The sequence below is a fragment of the Rhincodon typus genome, chromosome 8 (genome assembly GCF_021869965.1).
Source record: "Rhincodon typus isolate 14 chromosome 8, sRhiTyp1.1, whole genome shotgun sequence".
In the NCBI taxonomy this organism is placed as follows: domain Eukaryota; kingdom Metazoa; phylum Chordata; class Chondrichthyes; order Orectolobiformes; family Rhincodontidae; genus Rhincodon; species Rhincodon typus.
In genome coordinates, this window is record NC_063339.1 from 2,015,286 (window position 1) to 2,037,610 (window position 22,325).

General features: G+C 45.9%; 1 protein-coding gene across 1 annotated transcript in view; it reads left to right on the forward strand.

The window, feature by feature from the left end:
- Nucleotides 1–21,705, forward strand: part of zgc:163014 (uncharacterized protein LOC100038766 homolog) — a 27,298-nt gene extending 5,593 nt beyond the window's left edge. The window contains exons 2-13 of the mRNA XM_020512834.2: nucleotides 1,454–1,630; nucleotides 2,908–3,013; nucleotides 5,500–5,625; nucleotides 6,408–6,576; nucleotides 8,228–8,257; nucleotides 8,758–8,880; nucleotides 12,588–12,787; nucleotides 14,417–14,613; nucleotides 16,165–16,256; nucleotides 17,331–17,382; nucleotides 20,359–20,456; nucleotides 21,356–21,705. Coding sequence (XP_020368423.2) covers nucleotides 1,454–1,630; nucleotides 2,908–3,013; nucleotides 5,500–5,625; nucleotides 6,408–6,576; nucleotides 8,228–8,257; nucleotides 8,758–8,880; nucleotides 12,588–12,787; nucleotides 14,417–14,613; nucleotides 16,165–16,256; nucleotides 17,331–17,382; nucleotides 20,359–20,456; nucleotides 21,356–21,552 — 1,567 coding nt within the window. The 3' untranslated portion in view covers nucleotides 21,553–21,705. The remainder of the gene's footprint in view (nucleotides 1–1,453; nucleotides 1,631–2,907; nucleotides 3,014–5,499; nucleotides 5,626–6,407; nucleotides 6,577–8,227; nucleotides 8,258–8,757; nucleotides 8,881–12,587; nucleotides 12,788–14,416; nucleotides 14,614–16,164; nucleotides 16,257–17,330; nucleotides 17,383–20,358; nucleotides 20,457–21,355) is intronic.
- Nucleotides 21,706–22,325: the final 620 nt, after the last annotated feature.

The following is a 22,325-nucleotide window of genomic DNA, read 5'->3' on the forward strand; positions in this document are numbered from 1 at the left end:
CACTCACCTTTACTGGCTCCATCCCCCCCTCTTTGACCTGTCTGTTTCTTCTCCACCTATCCTCTCCTCTATCCATCTTCTATCCGCCTCCCCCTCTCTCCCTATTTATTTCAAAACCCCCTTCCCCTCCCCCTTTTCTGATGAAGGGTCTAGGCCCGAAACGTCGGCCTCTATGTTCCTATGATGCTGCTTGGCCTGCTGTGTTCATCCAGCCCTGCAACTTGTTGTCTCGGATTCTCCAGCATCTGCAGTTCCTACTATCTCCTCTCAAAGCCATGTTGACTATTTCTTATCCAAATAATTCCAAATAATCATATATACTATCTCTCAGAATCCTCTACAATAATTTACCCACTGCAGAAGTAAGACTGACTGCATATCGGCGTTCAATACTGCACATAGTCTTTTTCTCAGATTTAGGGAATTGAAAACTGGAGGGTATAGGTTTAAGGTGAGAGGGGAAAGATTTAAGAAGGACCTGAGGGGCAACTTCTTTGCACAGAGAGTGATGTGTATATGGAATGGGCTGCCAGAGAAAGTGGTTGAAGCAAGTACAATAGCAACATTTAAAAACCATTTGGATAGGTACGTGGATGGGAAGGGTTTTGAAGGATATGGACCAAATGTGGACAATTGGAACCAGCTGAGTGGGTAGCATGGAGCAATTTGGGCTGAAGGGCCTGTTTCTATGCTGTATTACTGTATGATTCTATCTCACTCTTGCCCAGATTAAACTTCATCTGTCATTTCTCCATCCAACTTTCCAACTGATCTACATCTTGCTATAGCCTTTGACAACATTTCTCACTATCCACAACTTCACCAATTTTCGTGTTATCTGCAAACTCAGTAATCAGAACACATACATTTCCATCCAAATCATTTATAGAAATTAGAGGTCCCAGTACTGATCCATGTGAAACACCACTGGTCAGAGACCTCCAGTCAGAAAAATACCCTTCCATAACTACCCTCTGTCTTCTATGACCAAGCCAATTTTGTATCAAACTTACCAACTCACTGGATCCCGTGTGACTTAACCTTCTGGACCAGTCGACTATGAGGGACCTTCTCAAATGCTTTAGTAAAGTCCGTGTCGACTACATCCACAGTCTTACCCTCATCAATCATTTTCATCACTTCATCAAAAAGCCATCAGTGAAGTGGACTTGTGTGTAGGTGAGGAGGGAAGTTTTCCTTTCTTACAGACCGCAGTGAACCAACTGGGGTTTTATGGCAATCTAACACCTAATGGTTATATTTACTGGAACTTGATTTTTCTGTTGTAGATTTTTGAACTGAATTAAAATTCTCAAAAAAACAATTTCTCTCCTACCGTGGAGGTTTCCCAACCACAAAGCTGGAGTGTGAAGGCTGTGCAGCCTTGTGTTGAGCTAGCTGTAGACCAGCTTGGAGTTTTGACTTGTTTCCACTTCTGTCTCTTGCCTTATAGAGAGCACAATGGCTCCATATTCCATTGCCAGTTAGTGCTGCCCCTGCCAAAGTACCTGGTTGTTTTTGGTTTTGGAAACTGGGACACGTCCACAGAGGAGACCTTTCTTTCAGCCGAGGTGTCAGTGAGCCCTGAGATAAAACCCCAGCGAATTGGAATGCTTTCCTCAGCGGCAAGGTAAGACTCATTGTGTTTGGTAGGTGTTGCACTGGATAATGGACACTTTGATTGCTGGTGCTTGAGGGAGGTGTGACTATTAATAGATTGTATTTGAGTGCCTCATCTCACTCAAGTGTTTCACTTGAGTTCGGGTCTGGTATTGTCAGGTTCGGTTCCTGATGTTTGAGTTTGCTGATGATACTGAGGCTGGCTATTGCATTGAGAGGTCAATAGCGTAGAAGTGGCTAAAGGCAAAGTTGAGAGGGACCTGCTGTGCTGACAGATCTTGCAGTTAACACGTGAACTCATTGTGAACCACATCCAGAGGCAGCCAGATGCTGAGAACCAATAATGGTCTGTGTTCTCGGACCCACTTCGAGCCTCATGTCCAGCTCTGGCCACTCAGAGGAGCAGGGAATATTTCTAAACATTAGACCTGGGCTGGAATAGCTCCTCTTTGAGGGAATGAGACAGAAACCTGGGCTTGACAGTGAAGGACCTTTTTTATTGGAGCCACTAAGCAATATAGACCAGCTAGCTACAGCGATACCTCCATAGTGAAATGCCCTTGGATAAAAGGAACCAGCAAGAAATACATTCACCGAAGAAAGAATCCACTGTTGAGGTGACCAGATTAGTGAGGAGGTGAAAACTTCAGGCGCAGTCAGCATACTGCTCGATGGTATCTTCAGACTTTAGTGTTAACTGTGAGTGGCTGAGGTTTCGGGGCTGGGCTTACCTGGGATTTTGTAACACCTGACCAAAAGGTCTCAAGGTAATTCAGTAGCATCTTCTCTGACACACTCACTTACAATAATAGGGTAAATGACCAAAACTTGTTTAAGGAGCCTCTTAAACGTGCAAACTCTGACGTGGAGGAGGAGGGGTTTAGGGAGTAAATTCCAGGCAAGTGCCAGCATGGCCGCCAATCTTGGAGCAGTTAAAATTGGGGATCCTCAAGAGGTTCGAAGTAGGTGAGTGCTGATACCAGAGAGTTGCACAGCTGGAGGTGGTTAGTAGAGGCCATGGAGACTATTGAAAATTGGTATGACGGTTTAAAAAATCAAGATTGATTTAATGACAAGCCAGTGCAGGGGGAAATGAACCAACGGGATATGCTGTGTATTAGAACACAGCAGGTAAGACTTTAAGAAGCTGAATCTTTTGAAGGGTTGAAGTGACAGATTGGCCAGCAGAGTGGAGGGAATGTGGGCTTGCGCGATCAGTGTCTCTGGCTTGGGTTCCTGACTGCTGCGTTGTCCTGATGAATGGTGGTCTTGTTTTGTATTCCCCAGGTGCCTGGTGTGGCAGGAAGAGTGGAGGAGAGACCTGATGGCAGCTGCCAATGCCAAGGCTGAGAGGGGAGGCCATGGCATACTCTCCCTGATTCTCAATGGACAGGTAGGAGATGATGAGGTGTATACGCTAACTGCAGTAAGGACTATAGGTGCTAAGATCCTGAATGTAAAACACTCCTGTCTGTCAGTGCTACATCTGGAAAACAGGCAGGTGGACCCTTTCTGCCACTTTGAATCAAACATTTTCACTGTACAGAAGGAGACCATTCAGCCCACTGTTTAGGTGGTGGCTCTTGGAAATTGCTGTCCAATTAGTTCCACCCCTCCTGCTCTGTCCTTGAGGCTGGGATTTTATTTAATCCTCTTCAGCTTCTTAGTGCCACCCAATTGGAGACACTATCACCATGCTAAACGGGACAGACTTAGAATTGATCTAGCAACACAAGACTGGGCATCCATGAGGCGCTGTGGGCCATCAACAGCAGCAGAATTGTACTCCAGCACAATCTGTAACCTCATGGCCCGGCATATCCCCCACTGAACCATTACCATCAAGCCAGGGGATTAATCCTGGTTGAATGGAGACTGCAGGAGGGAATGCCAGGAGCAGCACCAGGCATACCTGAAGATGAGGTATCAACCTGGTGAAGCCACCAAACACGACTACTTGCACACCAAACAGCGAAAGCAGCAAGTGATAGACAGAGCTAAGTGATCCCACAACCAACGGATCAGATCTAAGCTCTGCAGTCCTGCCACATCCAGTCGTGAATGGTGGTGGACAATTAAACAACTCGCTGGAGGAGGCAACTCCACAAATATCCCCATCCTCAATGATGGAAGAGTCCAGCACATCAGTGCAAAAGATAAGGCTGAAGCATTCGCAGCAATCATCAGCCAGAAGTGCCGAGTGGATGATCCATCTCGGCCTCCTCCAGTGGTCCCCAGGATCACAGATACCAGCCTTCAGCCAATTCGATTCACTCCACGTAATATCAAGAAACAGTTAGAGACACTGGATACTGCAAAAGCTATGGGTCCTGACCACATTCCGGCAATAGTAATGAAGACTTGTGCTCCAGAACCTGCTGCTCCCCGAGCCAAGCTGTTCCAGTACAGTTACAACACTGGGATCTACTTGACAATGTGGAAGATTGCCCAAGTATGTCCTGTACACAAAAAGCAGGACAAATCCAACCTGGCTAATTACCACCCCATCATCAGTAAAGTGATGGAAGGTGTCACTAACAGTACTATCAAACAGCACCTGCTCAGCAATAACCTGCTCAGTGACGCCCAGTTTGGGTTCCATCAGGCCCACTCAGCTCCTGACCTCATTACAGCCTTGGTTCGAACATGGACAAAAGAGCTGAATTCCAGAGGTGAGGTGAGAGTGACAGCCCTTGATATCAAGGCTGCATTCGACCGAGTGTGGCATCAAGGAGCCCGAGCAAAACTGGAATCAATGGGTATCGGGGGCAAAGGCTCCGGTGGCTGGAGTCCTACCTGGCACATAGGAAGTTGGTTGTGGTTGTTTGTGGTCTGTCATCTCAGCTCCAGGACATCTCTGCAGGAGTTCCTCAGGGTAGTGTCCTAGGCCCAACCATCTTCAGCTTCATCAACGACCTTCCCTCTATCTTAAGGTCAGAAGTAGGGCTGCTCGCCAATGATTGCACAATGTTCAGCACCATTTATGACTCTTCAGATACTGAAGCAGTCCATGTTCACATGCAACAATATCTGGACAATATACAGGCTTGGACTAACAAGTGGCAAGTAACATTGGCACCACACAAATGTCAGGTTATGACTATCACCAATAGTGAGAATTCAACCCGTACAGGGTGCTGCGCTGTTGGAGATGCCATTTTTCACTTGAGATGTTTAACTGAGCTTTGCAGTCACGTGGATATTAAAGGTTGTATGTTATTTTTCAAAGAATTACAGTGGTATTATCCTAGTGCCTCAGACAGTATTTAGACACCAAGCTACGTTACAATCACTATCAATGTGCTGTTTGGGGATCTTGTTATGTGTAAATTGGCTACTGAGTTTCCTAGATGAGAACAGTACTGGCATTTTGAAAAGTATCTAATTAGTTATAAAGAGCTTTGAGGAAAATGCTGTGTTAATACAAGTCAGCAATTGTTATCTAGCAGTATCTGAAGTTCAACACCATCCAGGACAAACCAGCCTGCTCGACTGGCACCACATCCCCTCCCTCCACCACCAACGCTCAGTCGCAGCAATGTGTACCATCTACAAGATGCACTGCAAAATTTCACCAAAAATCCTTAGACAGCTCCTTCCAACGACCCGCCCCTTGCAAGAACCCCCTCCCCCAGCCACCAAGTCACTCACCATCCTGACTTGGGAATATATCGCCGTTCCTTCACTGTCACTGGATCAAAATCCTGGAATTCCCTCCCTAAGGGCATTGTGCGTCAACCTACAGCAGGAGGACTGCAGCTGTTCAAGAAGGCAGCTCATCACTACCTTCTCAAGGGGTAACTTGGGATGGGAAACAAATGCTGGCCCAGCCACTTTCTGTGAATGGAATGTTTAAAAATGGTGTATTTTGTTTGCTAGTTGAAGAGGGTGGATTTCTTGAGCAGCACTCCTGTGGTTCCTGTGAAGACTCGCCCAGCCCTGGATGATGCTCTGTCTGATCTCCTCGATGACGTCTCCCAATTTATCCCCTGTCTCTCTGCACTCGTAAGTCCCTGGAAAAGGCTTCTGAAGTAGTATTTGGGATTGGAAATGTGATTTCCCTGTGCAAATATGCATTCAGAATCAATTCTTCCCTGTTCAGCTTGTATCCCATTCTTCCTTGTATCCAACTGATTCCTGACCCCTTTATCAAGTTTCACGTGGAATTTAACCCCCAACTGCTTCAGTTTACAGAATTTAAAACATTAATGTCTAAATATTAATAAGGTATGTATAGAATGTTACTTTCAGAACAGCCGAAACAGGCCATTCATCCCCTTGAACTGGTTTTCCATTCAGTCAATAAATACCTCAGCTCTACTTTCCCACCTGAGGTCCATATCCTTTGATACTGTTGCCCAAGAAGACTCTGGTAATCTGGTTGATGTCAGCTCCAAATGGTGTTCAGTTTCTCCAGAGAAGGAATTCTCAATTTCCATCCTCGCTTCGTGTGAGGAATTTAGCTCCCTCTCCCCCTCAAAATAAAAAATTCTCTCTATCCTTGTAACTTATTTGATCATCATCAATTTGGTCATCCTTTAATCTTCTATCCTATAGGGGACTCAAGTTTAGACTGTACAGCCCTTGCTTTTAATTTCACTCTTACAGCTCTCATCTTATTCTAATGATTTTCCCCAATCTTCCCCCGTCTCCAATGTCCCCCTCCTAGGGTATGCTCCCAGTCAAACCTTTTTGATCAGTCTGTGCGGGAGACACTGAAATCTCAGATGGGGAAGAGGGAAGAGGTGATCTGTGGTACTACACTAACATTCTGGTCTTGTTTGCAGCCTCAGACCAGCTATTCCCAGATACAGCAAGAGAGGAGCCTGAATTTGGCCCCAAAGGTAGAGGCTTCCCATCCTCGGGTGCCATTTCTTGCTCTGTTAGGGGACACGGACTCCTCTGGAAAGGATTCGGAATCTTCTGGAAAGGACACAGACTCTTCCGACGAGCTAGGTGAAGCTGTGAATATTTTAAAAAAGACCAAAGAACTATAGCCAGAAACAAATAGAAATTGCTAAAAAAAGCTTGGCAGCATCTGTGGAGAGAAATCTGTTAACGTTTTGGGTCTGGTGACCCTTCGTCAGAACTGATTGTGACTAGGAAAAGATTGGTATATATTGCTGAAGGTGGGATCGTGGGGAGGGGAGATGAGTGCACGGTGGGTGGAAATGGAGCCCAGAAACAAACAAAAAAACAGTTGGGCTGACAAAGGAATGGATAAAGGTCAGCCTGGAAGAATAAATAGCTGCTGATGGAGACCATTAGTAGCCGACAATGGAATGGTTGCGTTAGGAGACCATGTGATGACAAGGCCTGGGATGTGGTGGGTTGGGGTAAGGACATGGGAGAAGGTGCCTCAGGCTGTAGAATTGTTGAACTCGATATTGAGTCCTGAAGGCCGCAGGGTGTCTAAGTGGAAAACGAGGTGCGCTGGAGCACTGCAGCAAGCCTGAGACAGATGCTGGCCAGGGACCATGGTAGCGTGTTGAAGTGACAGGCAACAGGAAGTTAGCATTGTTTTTATAGACAGAACCTCGCCACTCCACAAAGTGATCTGAGGCTCGCTACAGTGCTGCAGCGAAGGTCAGCACAAGCTGAAAGAACAGCACTTCGTTTTCTGCATGGGCACCCTGCAGCCTTCAGGACTCTATATCGAGTTCAATAATTTTAGGGCCTGAGCACCATCTTCCATGAATTTACCCCAACTCCCATGCAGTAGGCCTTGTCATCACATGAACTGCTACATACACAACCCATTGTCAGCCACTAATGGTCCCCATTCATTCTCCCAGGCTGACCTTCGCCCATTCCTTTGTCTGTTCAACTGTTTTTCTCTCTCTCTCTATGGGCTCCATCTCCACCTATTGTTTACTCCTTCCCACAGCTCATCTTTAACATATACATCAACCTTTTCCAAGCTACAATCCACTCTGAAAAAGGGTCCCTAGACCCAAAACATTAACTGTGCTCTCTTTCTCAATAGATGCTGCCAGACCTGCTGAGCTTTTCCAGCCATTTCTGTTTTTGCCTGTGAAGCTCTAGTTGTGCCTGTTGAGTGGATGGTGTGACCGTGCAAGGTCACCTGCTCCAAAGGCCATGTAACGGAGATATTTCAGATGGTCGAAGGAGTTGGTAGACTGTGGATTTGTTTTGAGAAAGTGGGAAGGGGGACCAGTCCAGGTTAAGGGCAAAAATTGTTACAAACAAACCCGTGCCAAACTGTTTGGGGTGGGGTGATGTCGAGAAACACCTTTTCACGGATGGGAGTGACAATGAGAAACTCTCTTGCTCAAAATTGATTCTGGGAGAGGTGGGGGTGCTGGTTTGAAAACTTCCAAACTGAAATTGATTTGAGTTGGGTGAGAGTTTTAATATTCCGTTTGGGCGGAGGGCTGAGGGAATGTTCCCTACGTTGTAGGGAAGGACAGCCTTTTCAATATTCGGTAATCTGGGAGTTTCCAAATCCTTCAAATATCCTGGATTGAGCCCCCTACCACAGAGGGCTGGCTGAAGATTTGGTATGTTGCCATTTTGATTAGCATATTATGGGATGTAGGGATGACTTTTTTGTTGACTGCTGTTCCTGTTCCTGTTTCTGTCCTAGGGAGTAATACTGATGTGAAGAGACTGAAGGGTGAGTGAGTCCTGATTACAAGTTTCAGACTAAATCCAAGCAAGTTTCCTTTAACCGTGGTCTAGGGGCGGGTGGGGGGTGCAGGGCAGTTTCCTGCTACCCATGGACTTGCTCACAACCTAATGGGAAGCGTTTAGGGTTGTGCTTTGAATAAAGTACGCACATGGTTGTGTTGTGACAATCTGATGGTCCCCATAATTCACTCTCTCTCCATACACAGGGTCTGGGTCTGTGCCGTCTGAATGGACACCCTGCAGTAATGTTAGTCCCAATCCCCTTGGCAAAAGACAGAAAACATGTGACACTCAAACATTGTCTGATAGTGAGTCACTGTTTGCATTGGTAAAATCACAGAAGGAAACCACTTGGCCCGTCATGTTGGTGTTGGCCCATTTGAAAGAGCAACTCAGAGAGCTACCTTTCTGCCTTTTCCCTGTAATCCTGCAAACACTTCCCCTTCAGTTAATTATCCGATGACAGCCCCTCTTGCTGGTTTGCAGCTTGTCCAAGTCCACGCTGGAATCACACTCTGTGCCTGAGTGACCCAGACACGGCGATTCTGATCGGAGGAGAGAGGGGACCGAAGAGCTACTGTAAAGATGGTCCGTGGAGGCTAGAGCTCGGTGAGTGACATTGGGAATCTGGAGAAACTGCAATCAGTTCTGGGCACTACACATCAGGAAGGAGGTGTTGATGGTTGAGCAGGTTCACCAGAATGCTTCCAGTGATACAGGCTTCCAACTGAGAACGGTCTCCAAGACTGTCTGTGTGTTGTTCAGTATCAGAATGAAATTGATTGAAGTGATCCAATTGAACAGTTTAAAATGACAAGTTTTAATAGGGTTGATGGAGATAAACTATTTTACCTGTTAGGGCAGTCCACAACAAGAGAACAGAATCTTCAGATTCAATTCAAATTAACACAAGGGCACTCTTGCCCCCAAAATGCTATTGAGCCTTTTACATTCTTCTTTCGTGGGATGAGGTGTTGCTGGATAGACCAGCATTTATTGCCCATGAACTGAGTAACTAGCTTGGCCTTTTCAGAGGGCAGTTTAGAATCAACCACCTTGCTGTGGGTCTGAAGTCACACGGAGGTCAGACCAGATAACGACTGTAATAACAAACCAAATGGGCTTGTATCGCAATAAAAAAAAACTTTTAATTTTCCTTTTGTGGGCTGAACTGGGTAAAGGATTATTTTACAACAAAGGACTGAGGAAACAATTGCTGTATTTTTAAAAAGCAAGTCACTGAGACTCATTGTAAGTTATGCTGTTTTGCAAACAGTTGGTGGGGGTGGTGTAAAGAGACAGCACAGCACCAGGTCACGTGTACAAAGCAACATTCGGCTGGCAACAAATAGCTATTAGACTGTGCACTTGTGATCAGCCTTGGATTCCAAAGGTCAAGGTTACCAGCCTTAGGACGACTCTCTGGTTCCTGGTTAACTGAACAGCTTGTGGGTATGTACGATACAGTGAGAAGTCCCTTTGACTGTACAGCTTCTGTAGAGAGTGTTTTCTCCCACCAGTTGCTGTAAGCTGTGGCTTTTACCCAATAAGTCAGAGACTTTATCATTTGTGACCCAGTCACTCTGTGCCTCCCGTGAAGAACCAAAAGAACCTGAGGGAAAAGATGAGAGAACTGAAGGACTTGGGGAAACAAAAGGCACATCCCACTGAATCCTGAGGACTGGTCTCTATGGACTGTTTCCCAAGTACGTTTTATCCCTTCCTTCATAACATCAATGTTTTATTTTGTTTCGGGACGTTTGTGTAGAGGGAGTTTTAGTTATAAGTTATATGGTGACAGTTCACAGATTCTAACCACAAGTAATCCTTCACCATTCTTCCTGACCTCCCACCACCACCATTGGTTGCTGGGTTCTTCGCTGGACTTCAAATGACCCTAAAGCAAATCTCAGGCCCACCAGGTCCCCCCTCGCTCCTAGTGAAGTCTTGCAGACCTGTCGGGATGCATCCTATGGTATGAAACGAAGCAGTTACAGAGATAATGGATGCACTGGGAGTAATCTTCCAGAAATCCTTAGGTTCTGGAAAAGTCCCAGAGGATTGGAAAACTGCCAGTGTAACACCTTTATTTAAACTGGGAGGAAGACAAAAATAAATCAGGTAACTATAGGCCAGTTAGCTTAACACCTATTATTGAGAAAATGTTAAGAGTCGGCTATCAAGGATGTAGTAGCAGAGTATAATATGATCAAGCAGAGTTAGCGTGGCTTCATGAAGCGGGTATCATACCTGACACATTTACTGGGATTCTTTGAGGAGGTAACGAGCAGGATAGAAAGTGGGGAAGCAGTGGATATAATAGTGTCAATGAACGTTAGAGGAACAGGAAAGTCAACCTTTTGGGCCGAAACCCTTCATTAGGACTGGGGAGGGGGAAGGGGAGCCCACAAGTAAATAGAGGGAGGGATGTGGGGATGGGGACAAGTAGGTGGGATGGTGAAAGGTGGATGCGGGGGGTTATAGTGATTGGTCAGTGGGAAGGGTGGAGCGGATAGGTGAGTGGGAAGATGGATAGGTTGGGGGAGGACAGATTTTGAAGCTGGTGAATTCAATATCCAGGCCATTGGGCTGTAAGCTCCCAAGGTGAAATATCAGGTATTGTTCCTCCAGTTTGTTTGGCCTCACTCTCTGACAGTGCATAGAACAAAGAACAATACAGTACAGGCCCTTCGGCCCACGATGTTGTGCCAAACTTTTACCCTAATCCTAAGGTCTATCTAACCTCCACCCCTACCTCATACTATCATCCATATGCCTATCTAATAGCCACTTAAATGAGGCCGACTTCACTACCCTCTCCAGCAATAGAATGGTGGAATGCAGGAGGCCAAGGATGGACATGTCACCAGGGGAGTGGGAGGGGGAGTTAAAGCAGATGGCATCTGGAAGGTTGGGTTGGTTGGTGCGTGTAGAGCACAGATGCTCTGTGAACCGGTCCCCGAGTCTGCGTTTGGTCTCCCCGATCTAGAGGAGACCACATCGGGAGCAACAGATACGGTAGATCAGGTTGGATAAGATGCAGGTGAATCTCTGCTGGATCTGGAAGGATTGTTTGGGACCTTGGACGGAGGTGAGAGGGAGAAGTGTAGGGGCAGGTGTAGCACCTCTTGTGGTTACAGAGAAAGGCGTTGAATTTTCAGAAGACATTTGATAAAATGCTACAGATTAGGGTGCCACAGATTAGGCTACTGATAAGAGCCCATGGTGTTACAGGTTATATATTAGTATGGATAGAGGATTAGCTAACTTGTAGATCACAGAGTTAGGATAAAGGAACATTTTCAGTATGGCTGCCTGTAACTAATGGAATGCTACAGGAATCAGTGCTGGGGCCGTAACTTTTGATATGTTATTGACTTGGATGAGGAAAGTGAATGTAATATCGCAAAGATGACATTTAAAGTGGGTGAGAGGAAGACTGCAAAAAGCTACAGAACAGAGGGTTTTGGAAATCTTCATTCATGAATCAACAAAAGCTAGCATCCAAGTTTGGTGGGGAATAAGGAGGACAAATGGATTGCTGGCCTTTATTTCAGAGGGAATGAAGTTTTTTTTGAAGAAAGAAGGCTTCACTAAAACTATACAAGGTACTAGTCAGAACACACCTAGAAAACTGAACAGTTTTTGACCAGAGGCCATCCAGAGAAGAAAAACAGAAATTGCTGGAAAAGCTCAGCAGGTCTGGCAGCATCTGTGAAGAGAAAAACCAGAGTTAATGTTTCGGATCCGGTGATTCTTCCTCAAAACTGCAGTTGAGAGAATGTTCACTCAGCTGATTCCACATGTGGAGGGACTGTCCTATGAAGAGAGTAGGTTGGGCCTGTACTCGTTGGAGTTTAGAAGAATGAGAGGAGACCTTTTTAAAACATACAAAATTCTTAGGAGGCTTGACAGGGTAGATGTTGAGAGGTTGTTTCCACTTGTGGGAGAGTCTAGGACCAGAGGGTATCATCTTCGCAAAGACCGAAATGAGGAGGAATTTCCTCTCTCAGAAGGAAGGGAATCTGATCTTTTTTCAAACCAGAGGGTGTCAAGGCTGGCTCATTAAGTATATTCAAAGCTGAGATGGACAGATTTTTAATCAGGAAGGGAGTTGAGCATTATTGGGAAAAAGCACGAAAGTGGAGTTGAGGATTATCAGATCAGCTGTGACCTCATTGAATGGCAGAGCAGATTCGATGGGCTGAATGGCCTGTTTCCACTTCGTGTTATGGCCTTATAGGAAATATGTAATTTTTTTGTTTCTTTTAATTTTTCTTCTATGTTAATGTGTTCTCTGTTTGAACTTTGAGCAGACAATGGTGAGAATTTCTGGTTTCCCCTGGAAATGACCCCAACAAAAAGCATCCCAGTCCCTCGGAGAGTCTGTGGTCACTCTGCCACCTATGATCCCGACACCAAACGCATCTACATTTTTGGAGGGGTGAAAGATGAGAAATGCTTCAATACTGTCTACATTCTGGACACTTTGACCTGGAAGTGGTCCTCCATAATTGTAAGTAGAAACATTTGTTTGATGCCCAAAGGAGATGGCTCCCCCTGAACCCAACACAAACACACTTCCCCACATTGAGCTTTCTCTCTGACAGTTCTGCCCGCTTTCAATTATTCAATGCTCTTTAATTTCCATCTCTGCCGTCTGTGTCTGCGTCTGTATCTATCTGTCCATTACCATCATAATCCTATATCCCTCAATCAGGTAACCCCCTCAGCTTTCTTTGCTCTAAGGAAAACAACCTGAGCTTATCCTGACTCTCTTCATTGCTGAAATGGTCCATCCCAGGCAGTTTCCTGGTGAATCTCTGCACCATTGTATCGCAATCACATCCTATAATGTGGTGACCAGAACTGTACATAGTACTCCAGCTGAGGCCTAACCCAAGCTCTGTGCAGCTCCAACATAACCTCTCTGCTTTTACAATCAGTGTTTTGACTGATAAAAACAAGCATCCTGTATGCCTTCATAACTACCCTATTAACCTGTTCTTCCACCTTCAGGAATCTGTGGGCAAGATCCCTCTGCTCCTCTGAGCTTCCCAGTGTCCTGCCATTCATTGAGCACTCCCTTGTCTTGTTCCTTTTTCCTGATCATCACCTGATATTTATCAGGAGATTGTTAAAGGAGATTGTACATTTATCATTTTCTTTGAGGACTTCTCGCTCCCTTGTGTGAAGTGAATTGAAAATGGGGGGGAAAGGAAACTGTTTGGATGATGATCACCCATTGAGGTGGTCTTCCATCAGGAACTCTTTGTATTCGGTGGGCTGCTTTGCCGAGCACCACTGACAACTGAAAGCTGCAGCAACACCTTGTACATCTTCAACGCTGAGCATGAGATCTGGTACCAGTTGAGGTGTAAAAGGTGATGAGGGGCCCGTACAGAGTGTGTGGGAAAGATTTGTTTTCCCTTAGTGAAGAGCTTAGTTACCAGGGCCCAGAGATTTAAGGTCATTGATGGAGTAATTGAAGGGATGTGAGAATATACTGTTCTGCCCCTAGCGTGGTGCCTGGTTTGGTGGATGAGGGAACCTGGCTCTTCACTGGAACCTGTGAGGTCATGGTCTGGAGATGTGGAAGTGATGTTCCCTCGGTGCTGACCTGCCCGCCACCCTCGGGTAAATGTGCTACATCCACTGAAGCACAGCTGACGTTTACCTATCGAGACCCGGAGGGTTTTTTAACTTCATTCCCTATCATTGGTCAGGATCCACTGTCAGACTGAAGTTGTTTTTTTTTTAAGAAAGAAGCTCTCGGGTGGATATAAAGGATTCCACAATTTAGCAAATTGCTGCCTCGGTGTGACTCTGTTAGTGACTTATATTGATGCCATCTTTTCCAAGGCTTTTGATGGCCACACCCCTCTGAGGTCTCTGTCTTCCTCTGATTCCAGTCTCTTGGGCATCCTCAGTTTCCTGAGGGCCAACGTCTGCAATTCCCTCAATGTCCCGCTGCGCCTCTCCTCTTCAAAGACGTGATTTAAACTGCCTCTTTGATCCAGTCCAGCCATCTCATTGTGTAACTTGATGTTATTTTGTTTCTTTGTGTAAAGTCTCTTAGAGATTTGCTTTTGAAGCTGCTGTGACCTTGTTGTATCTGGTTAATGGAGTCGTTGTGCTCTCTCAGGGGAGGGGTAAAGTGCCCTCGCTGGCCTATCACAGTGCGGTGGTCTTCCATCAGGAACTCTTTGTATTTGGTGGACTGCTTTGCCGAGCACCACTGACAACTGAAAGCTGCAGCAACACCTTGTACATCTTCAACGCTGAGCATGAGATCTGGTACCAACCCATTGTGGTAGGTGAAAGACCCCTCCCTCGGTACAGGTGAGTTACCCTCCACACCCATCACAGCAGAGGGCCAGGAATGGTCGCATCCGTCCAGTTTAGTTCCTCGCTGTTGGAATGTGGGATGGGCCAGCATTTATTACCCATCCCCAGTTTGCCCTGAGCACAGGGGCTGGTCTTGCTGTTTGAACCAGAGGATGCTTAGATTAACCATACTGGCAAGGAGACTAGAGTCAGATCTGTATCTGGGTACCAGGCTCCTTCCCTAAAGGACAGAGCCAACCAAATGGGTTTCTAACAGCAATCTGATTTCCTTATAATCTTGATTTTTTTAAGTTCCAGAGTATTTGGTCTGCTTTTGTTTTATTCACTCGTGGGACAAGTGTTGCTGGCCCAGTCGTCATCGCCTGTCCCTAGTTGCCCCTTGAGAAGTTGGGGGTGAGCTGCCTTCTTGAACCGTTGCAGTCCATGTGCTGTAGGGTGACCCACCAATGCCCTTAGGGAGGGAATTCTGGGATTTTAGACCAGTGACAGTGAAGTTACGGTAATATATTTCCTGACCTGTGCCTTACAGATGGTGGACAGGCTTTGGGGAGTCAGGTGGTGAGTTACTGGTCATCTCGGCTCCGTTCACATGCTCTTTTGCCTTAGAACCCATTTGCACACAAGCAGGTGTTGGTTGAGGTTTGCCTGAGGACTCCAAAGGGATCTCCCCTGCTGTTTGAATAGAGCCTGTGACATTCTCTATGCCCTCCTGAGATGGACGGTGGGCCGTTGGTGTCAGGTCTGATATGAAAGGCGGTACCTTGGGAGACTCAGCTCCACTTACCCGCCCACTCACTATAACCCTTAATTCCTTTACTGTTCAAAAATTTATCTAGCCTTGCCTTAAAAACATTCAGCGAGGTAGCTTCAACCGCTTCACTGGGCAGGGAATTCCACAGATTCACAACCCTTTGGGTGAAGGAGTTCCTCCTGACCTCAGTCCTACATCTGCTCTCCTTTATTTTGAGGCGATGCCCTCTAGTCCTAGTTTCACCTGCTAGTGGAAACAACCACTCTGCCTCCACCTTATCTATTCCCTTCATAATCTTATATACTTCTATAAGATCTCCCCTCATTCTTCTGAATTCCAATGAGTATAAGCCCAGTCTACTCAGTCTGTCCTCCTAATCCAACCCCCTCAACTCTGGAATCAACCGAGTGAATCTCCTCTGCACCCCCTCCAGTGCTAGTATATCTCTTCTCAAGTAAGGAGACCAAAACTGCACACAGTACTCCAGTTGTGGCCTCACTAGGACCCTATACAGCTGCATGCATGGCTTCAGGTCTCTGGGTTGGGACTTGAACCCACAACATTCTGATTCTGATGACAGTGCTCCCTCTGAGTCAGGGCTGATACCATTACCTGGTGGGCAGGTCAGTTAGACAGGAGTCTGTATACATGTTTGGTGTCTGATGGGGCAAGGGTGTATTGTGATGGAAATCCTACTCTCTCGGAATTCTGCATCGTGGCAGAGGGAACGGCGGTTCCGACTGGTGGAGGCGTGATCCGGTTTAGCTGTTTCTCCCTTTTGTTTCTCTCTGCAGTCACTCTGGCACTCTCCTGGCAGATAAACTGGTCCTGTTTGGTGGCAGTCGGAGCAGAGTGTTCCTGAACGACCTTCATGTGTTAGATCTTGGTGAGGAGACTTTGGGTTTCAGGCTTAAGAACGGGTTGGGAGGAGCTATCAGAAACTCACCCCCAGGGACTGGTCCCTCTAATAGCTTTGAGTCCCCCAAAAGGGGCTACAAAATGCAAAAACGAGGATGTTCGAGGATAGGAAGAGGAGTTAAGAACTTTTCACACTTTGAAAAGATGCAAAATTGTGTGATGAGCTAATGAAGGGAGTGATGTTGTTGCATGTGGTAACTCAATGAGGTTGATCAACCTGAATCTGTGCATCCAATGTCACAGTAAACCATGGGGATCCTCTGGGGAAGGTGTTTGAGCCATTTACACTAAATTTTGAGAACATGTTTTAGACACTCTACACTTTGCCAGTGTGTGCGTGGTGTGTACGTACTATAGAAACATTGACTACCTCCGAGTGCAGGAGTGCACCGATTCTCATAAACCCAAGGAATTAGGTGTTTATACGTAACCACAGAGTTTGAAAATCTGCATTCTTGTTTTTAAGATGTTGGAAATAAAAGTCTGGTCTCAGTAGAAGTGACTTTGGGTCTGTTGGATTGTCAACAATAGCTCAGTGGAATCACATTATTGGTGCTGTCACCAGGATTCCTGATTTCGAAAACTGCAACAGGTGAAGGCCATTCAGCCCCTTGAACATGTTCCATCATTCAATTTGACAATGATCTAAATCTGAGCCCTGTGTCCCCACGTGTTTGTGTGACCCCTAATTTTTAAAAAAAAAAAAAAAAAAAAAAAAAAAAATTTTCCAAACTCAGTTTTGAAATTTTCAATGGACTCCCAATCCCAACAGCTTTCCTGGGAGTAAGAGGTGGAGAGTTACTCTGCTCTGTGTGAAGTGATCTCCATTAGACATAAACCAGCCATCTGAGTGACACAGTGTGGGGCTGGATGAACGCAGCATCAGAGGAGCAGAAAAGCTGACGTTTCGGGTCGGGACCCTTCCTGGTGTTATCATGGTTTGGTGCAGGGAGTGCTGGAAGTGGGGACAGTTTGTATTTTTGGTTGAAGGATCCTCTACAGGTCAATTGTATTTTTAACTGACATTGCCCTTTTCTTCCAGGCTTCATGGAGTACATTAACATCCAGGGTCGAGCCCCTCCTCCTCCACGCTGGTAGGTACCAATGAAGAACATCGACATGGACACTTCAGGAGGGCAATGGGAGAAGTGCACGGCTGTAGAGTCTGAACACTGTGAACCACTGGTCTTTAAATGTGACTGTCTCGCTGATGGAATATACAGGATTGCCAGTGCAGATTAACAAGGCAAACAGCGCCAGCGTTATCTTTGGGTGTGTTTCTCAAAATCTGGACATGGGCATAATAATGCAGTTGAATAATATGGTTTGATTCTCCCTAATCTGTGCTCGGAGTTTTTGGGGACAGTGTAAAGGAAGCTTTACTCTGGATATAACCTTGTGCTGTCCCTGTCCTGGAATGATTGATGGGAACAGTGTCACAAGTTTTACAAAGAACAGTCCAGCACAGGAATAGGTCCTTCGGCTAGCCAAGACTGCGCCAACACATGATGCCTTTCTGAACCAAAAACCTTTTGCCTCTTTGCAGTCCGTATCCCTGCATTCCCTGCTTATTCATATATCTGTCAAGACAGCTCTTAAATGTTACTACTGTATCTGCCTCCACCACCTGCATCCACATTCCAGGCAGATAAAAACCGAAAGAACTGCAGATGCTGTAAATCAGGAACAAAAACAAAGTTGCTGCAAAAGCTCAGCAGGTCTGGCAGCATCTGTGAAGGAAAAAACGGAGTTAACGTTTCAGGTCCGGTGACCCTTCCTCAGAACTGATAGTGGCTGGGAAAACGTCAGTTTATATGCAGAAAATAGGGAGGTGGTATGAGGTAACAAGGCCTGGTGTATGGGGTAGGGGGCTGGGACATGGGAGAGTTTAGGCCCAACCTTGGGGACCCTACAGCCCTCCGGACTCAACATTTGAGTTCAATAATTTTAGGGCTTAAACTCTCCCATGTCCCTGCCCCCCACCCCACACACCAGGCCTTGTTACCACGTAGCCTGCCACTACACACCCCCTGTTGTTAGTCACTAACAGTCCCCATTAACAACTATTCACCCTCCCAGCCTGATCGTTAGCAACTCCTTTGTCTGTCCAACTCTCTTTCTCTCTCTTTGGGCTCTATCCTATCATTTACTCCCTACCCCAGCCACCTTCCTATTTTCTGTATATAAACTTATGTTTCCCAGCCACCATCAGTTCTGAGGAAAGGTCACTGGACCCGAAACGTTAACTGATTTTTCCTTCACAGATGCTGCCAGACCTGCTGAGCTTTTCCAGCAACTTTGCTTTTGTTCCACATTCCAGGCAATTACCACTCTGTGTGTTTTTAAAAAATATTACCCCTCACATCTCCTTTCATTGTATTCCCTTTAACCTTAAACTCCTCACCCTTTGACGCTCAAGTGAAAACAAACCAAGTTTGTCCAATCTATCCTAATAGCTAATACCCTCCAAACCTGGCAACATCCTGGCAAACTGTTTCTATACCCTCTCCAAAGCCTCCATCCTTCTGGTAATGCGATGACCAGAACTGCACACAATATTCCAAATGTGGCCTAACTAAAGTTCTATATAGCTGCAACGTGACTTGCCAATTTTTATGCTGTATGCTCCAACCAATGAGGGCAAGCATGCCATATGCCTTATTGATCACCTTATCCACTTGTGATGCCACTTTCAGGGAACTGTGGACCTGTACACCTAGATCCCTGTGTATGTTGCTGCTTCTAAGGTTTTTGCCATTCGCTGTATAGATCTTCCAAAACACACCACTTCGCAATTGTCCAGATTAAACTCTACCTGCCATTTCTCTGTCTAAGCTTCCAATCTATCTATATCCTGCTGTATCCTCTGGCAATCCTCCTCACTATCCATAGCTCCCCATTTCTTCGTATCATCTGCAAACTTACTAATCAGACCACCTCCAATCTTTTCCAAATCACTTGTGTTACAAACAACAGGGGCCGTAGCACTGATCCCTGTGGATCACCACTGGTCACAGATCTTGTCTGAGACCCTTCCACCATGATTATCTTCTATGACAAAAGCAGTTCTGTATCCATTTTACCAGCTGACTGCAGAGCCCATGTGACTTCACCTTCTGCATCAGTCTGCCATGATGGACCTTGTCAAAGGCCTTGGTAAAGTCCATGTACTCGACATCTACTTGCCTACCCTCACTAATCATCTTTGTCACTTACTCAAAATAAATTCCATCATGTTGATGACACACAACCATCCCCACTCAAAGCCATGCTGCATATCACTAAAAAGTCCATATTTTTCCAAACGTGAGTAAATCCTATCCCTAAGAATCGTCTCCAATAATTTCCCAACCCCACTGACATAAGGCTCACCAGCCTGTAATTTCCCAGATTATCCCTGTTGCCCTTAAAAAAAAAAAAAAAAAAAGGAACAATATTGGCTATTCTCCAGTCCTCTGGATCCTCTCGTGTAACTGAAGAGGATACAAAGATTTCAAATAAGGCCCCCGTCTCCTTGACCTGACGCTACCTGTTCATCTCTTACCCCACCTATCCACCCCATCCTTCCCACTGACCAATCCCCACTGTCCCTACCTGCATCCACCTATTGCTGTCCCACCTACCTACCCCCAACCCTAACCCCACCCCTTCTCCATCTGTTTATTTCCCAGCATCCATCCCCATCTCCAGTCCTGATGAAGGGTCTAGGCCTGAAACGTCGACTTTCCTGCTCCCCTGATGCTGCCTGACCTGCCGTGTTCCTCCAGCTCCACACTGTATCAACTCTGTCTCCAGCATCTGCAGTTCTTACTATCTCCCAGCAACGTCTTCACCTGCCTTTCTCAGCATTCTGGGATAGAGCTCATCAGGTCCTGGGCACTTGTCCACATTAATGCTTTTCCAAACACCCAACGCAACCTTGACCCGAAACATTAACTCTGATTTTTTTCTTCACAGATGCTGCCAGACTTGCTGAGCTTTTCCAGCAACTCTGTTTTTGTTCTGTACTGTCTCTACCTTGGGAGTGTTTGTTGTGAAAGATGTGGTGACAAAGGAATTCTTTCTTCTAGCTGCCATGCCGCCATTCCTCTGTGTGATAACAAAGTGCTGATCAGTGGTGGGCATAATCTGAGTGGAGCCCTGCAGGATTTGTTCATCTTCAATATAGGTAAGGTCATGGATGTAGCTTCTGTCTGCAAAGCTGTGGATTTGCGCGCTCTCGCTCTTGTGCTCTCTCTCTCTCCCTCCCCATACTGGGATTTCTACATTGTCATGTACGAACAGATTGCATGTGAACAAATGGCCCAACATGCTGAAATAGGGCATGTCAAAGCCATCCTGTGCAATAACAGTGACCCTCATCAGATTGTTTCTCACTGTACAGCATGTAAACTCAGAAAGGCCCTAAGGATGTCACTCTTGCTCCTGAAAAGTGCCTTGTCTCCCTCAGAAGGATAAGGTATCTTGAAAGCCTGAGCAATAGGTGAAACTCGTAGATTCATGCTGCTGGTAACCAGCAGCAATATGAATAGTGTTTACTACGAGTGGATGTTGCTGTCAAGCCAAAAAGAATCATTTTAGTGCCGGCGTGATGCTAGATACGTTGGCCATACATCCTGAAGGCTGGCAGATTGTGTCAAACAGCATGTCCCTGCGGCTGCTCATAAAAAATGAGGTACTGACCATAACTGAAACAGCCTCCCCACAGTGTCTAACACTGCATGTAAGTCTGCAACTGGACAATATTTGTTGGATGATCCTGAGGATGTGAATAATTACACTGATAACTAATTTAGTTTCATCAGTCAGGCTCACTAGCTATGTTCTGGGTGCTCCATACATAAGTGCGTTGGGCCCTTTTTGCAGACAGAAAGATCCAGAGTAAACGCTGCACCTGTTTCAACTCTGAGTTGGTGTCTCTGAGATTGAGAAACGAGCACGGTCCAATTAGACTGCTAAAATGGAGATCTATCTCATGACAGTTTGAGCATCAGGTGTGACCCTAAGCCTGACATGCTGAGTCTAATCCTTATTCTTTCTTCTACCTCCCATATTCTTCCTCACCAGAGACCTACAGTTGGAGCAGTCTGTCTCATCCCACACTCTGCTCTGTGCCACGAACAGGTCACAGTCTGCTGTATCTGAACTCATGTCACAGTAGCACAGGGTCCTGTCACACACTTCTGGTGTTTGGAGGCTCGGACAACGCTGGGAAATTCTACTGTGACACAGTTCGAGTAGACGTGGTACTGGATGAGGACTGATCCAACCTCTCCTGAAAAATAACCATCTTGAAAGAGAGAGCCATCTTCGGAGCGTGTGGGGATAAACTCTATGGGCAGGCTCTGTGGCTATTAGCCTTCTGACCATCAAATGGCTGAACAATTTTGTACTTTATTATTAAAAGTTACAACTGAGGCTTTGTCTTTTTGTTTTAATAACCAAAATAATAATCCTGAACAACTGCTCAAGAGTGGCAGGGCAGTGGTCAGATGCACTCATCCTCTGAGTGCGAGTTAAGGAAAGCTATAAATTGATTAAAAGTTTACAATTTACAAGTTTACAATTCTTAGCCCTGTTACTGATGAATAGGAGCAGGGGCCTACATGCACTGCAGTAACTTTGTAAAGATAGAGGGAGTTTTTTAGTGTTCTTCTTGAATTTGATCAGTTCTGCACTTGGTAAACAAAATATAATGTGAGGTTATCCATTTTGGTCGCAAAAACAGGAAGGCAGATTATGATCTGAATGGTAGAAGTTTAGGAAAAGGTGAGGTGCAATGAGACCTGGGTGTTATGGTGGAACAGTCGGTGAAGGTTGGCATGTAGGTGCAGAAGGCAGTGAGGAAAGCTAATGGCATACTGGCCTTCATTGGGAGAGGATTTGAGTATCGGAGTAAGGATGTCTTGCTGCGGTTATACAGGGCCTTTGGTGAGGCCATACCTTGAGTACTGTGCGCAGTTTTGGCCTCCTAGTCTGAGGAAGGACATTCTTGTTATTGAGGGAGCCAGCAAAGATGCGAGGCATAGATGGAATG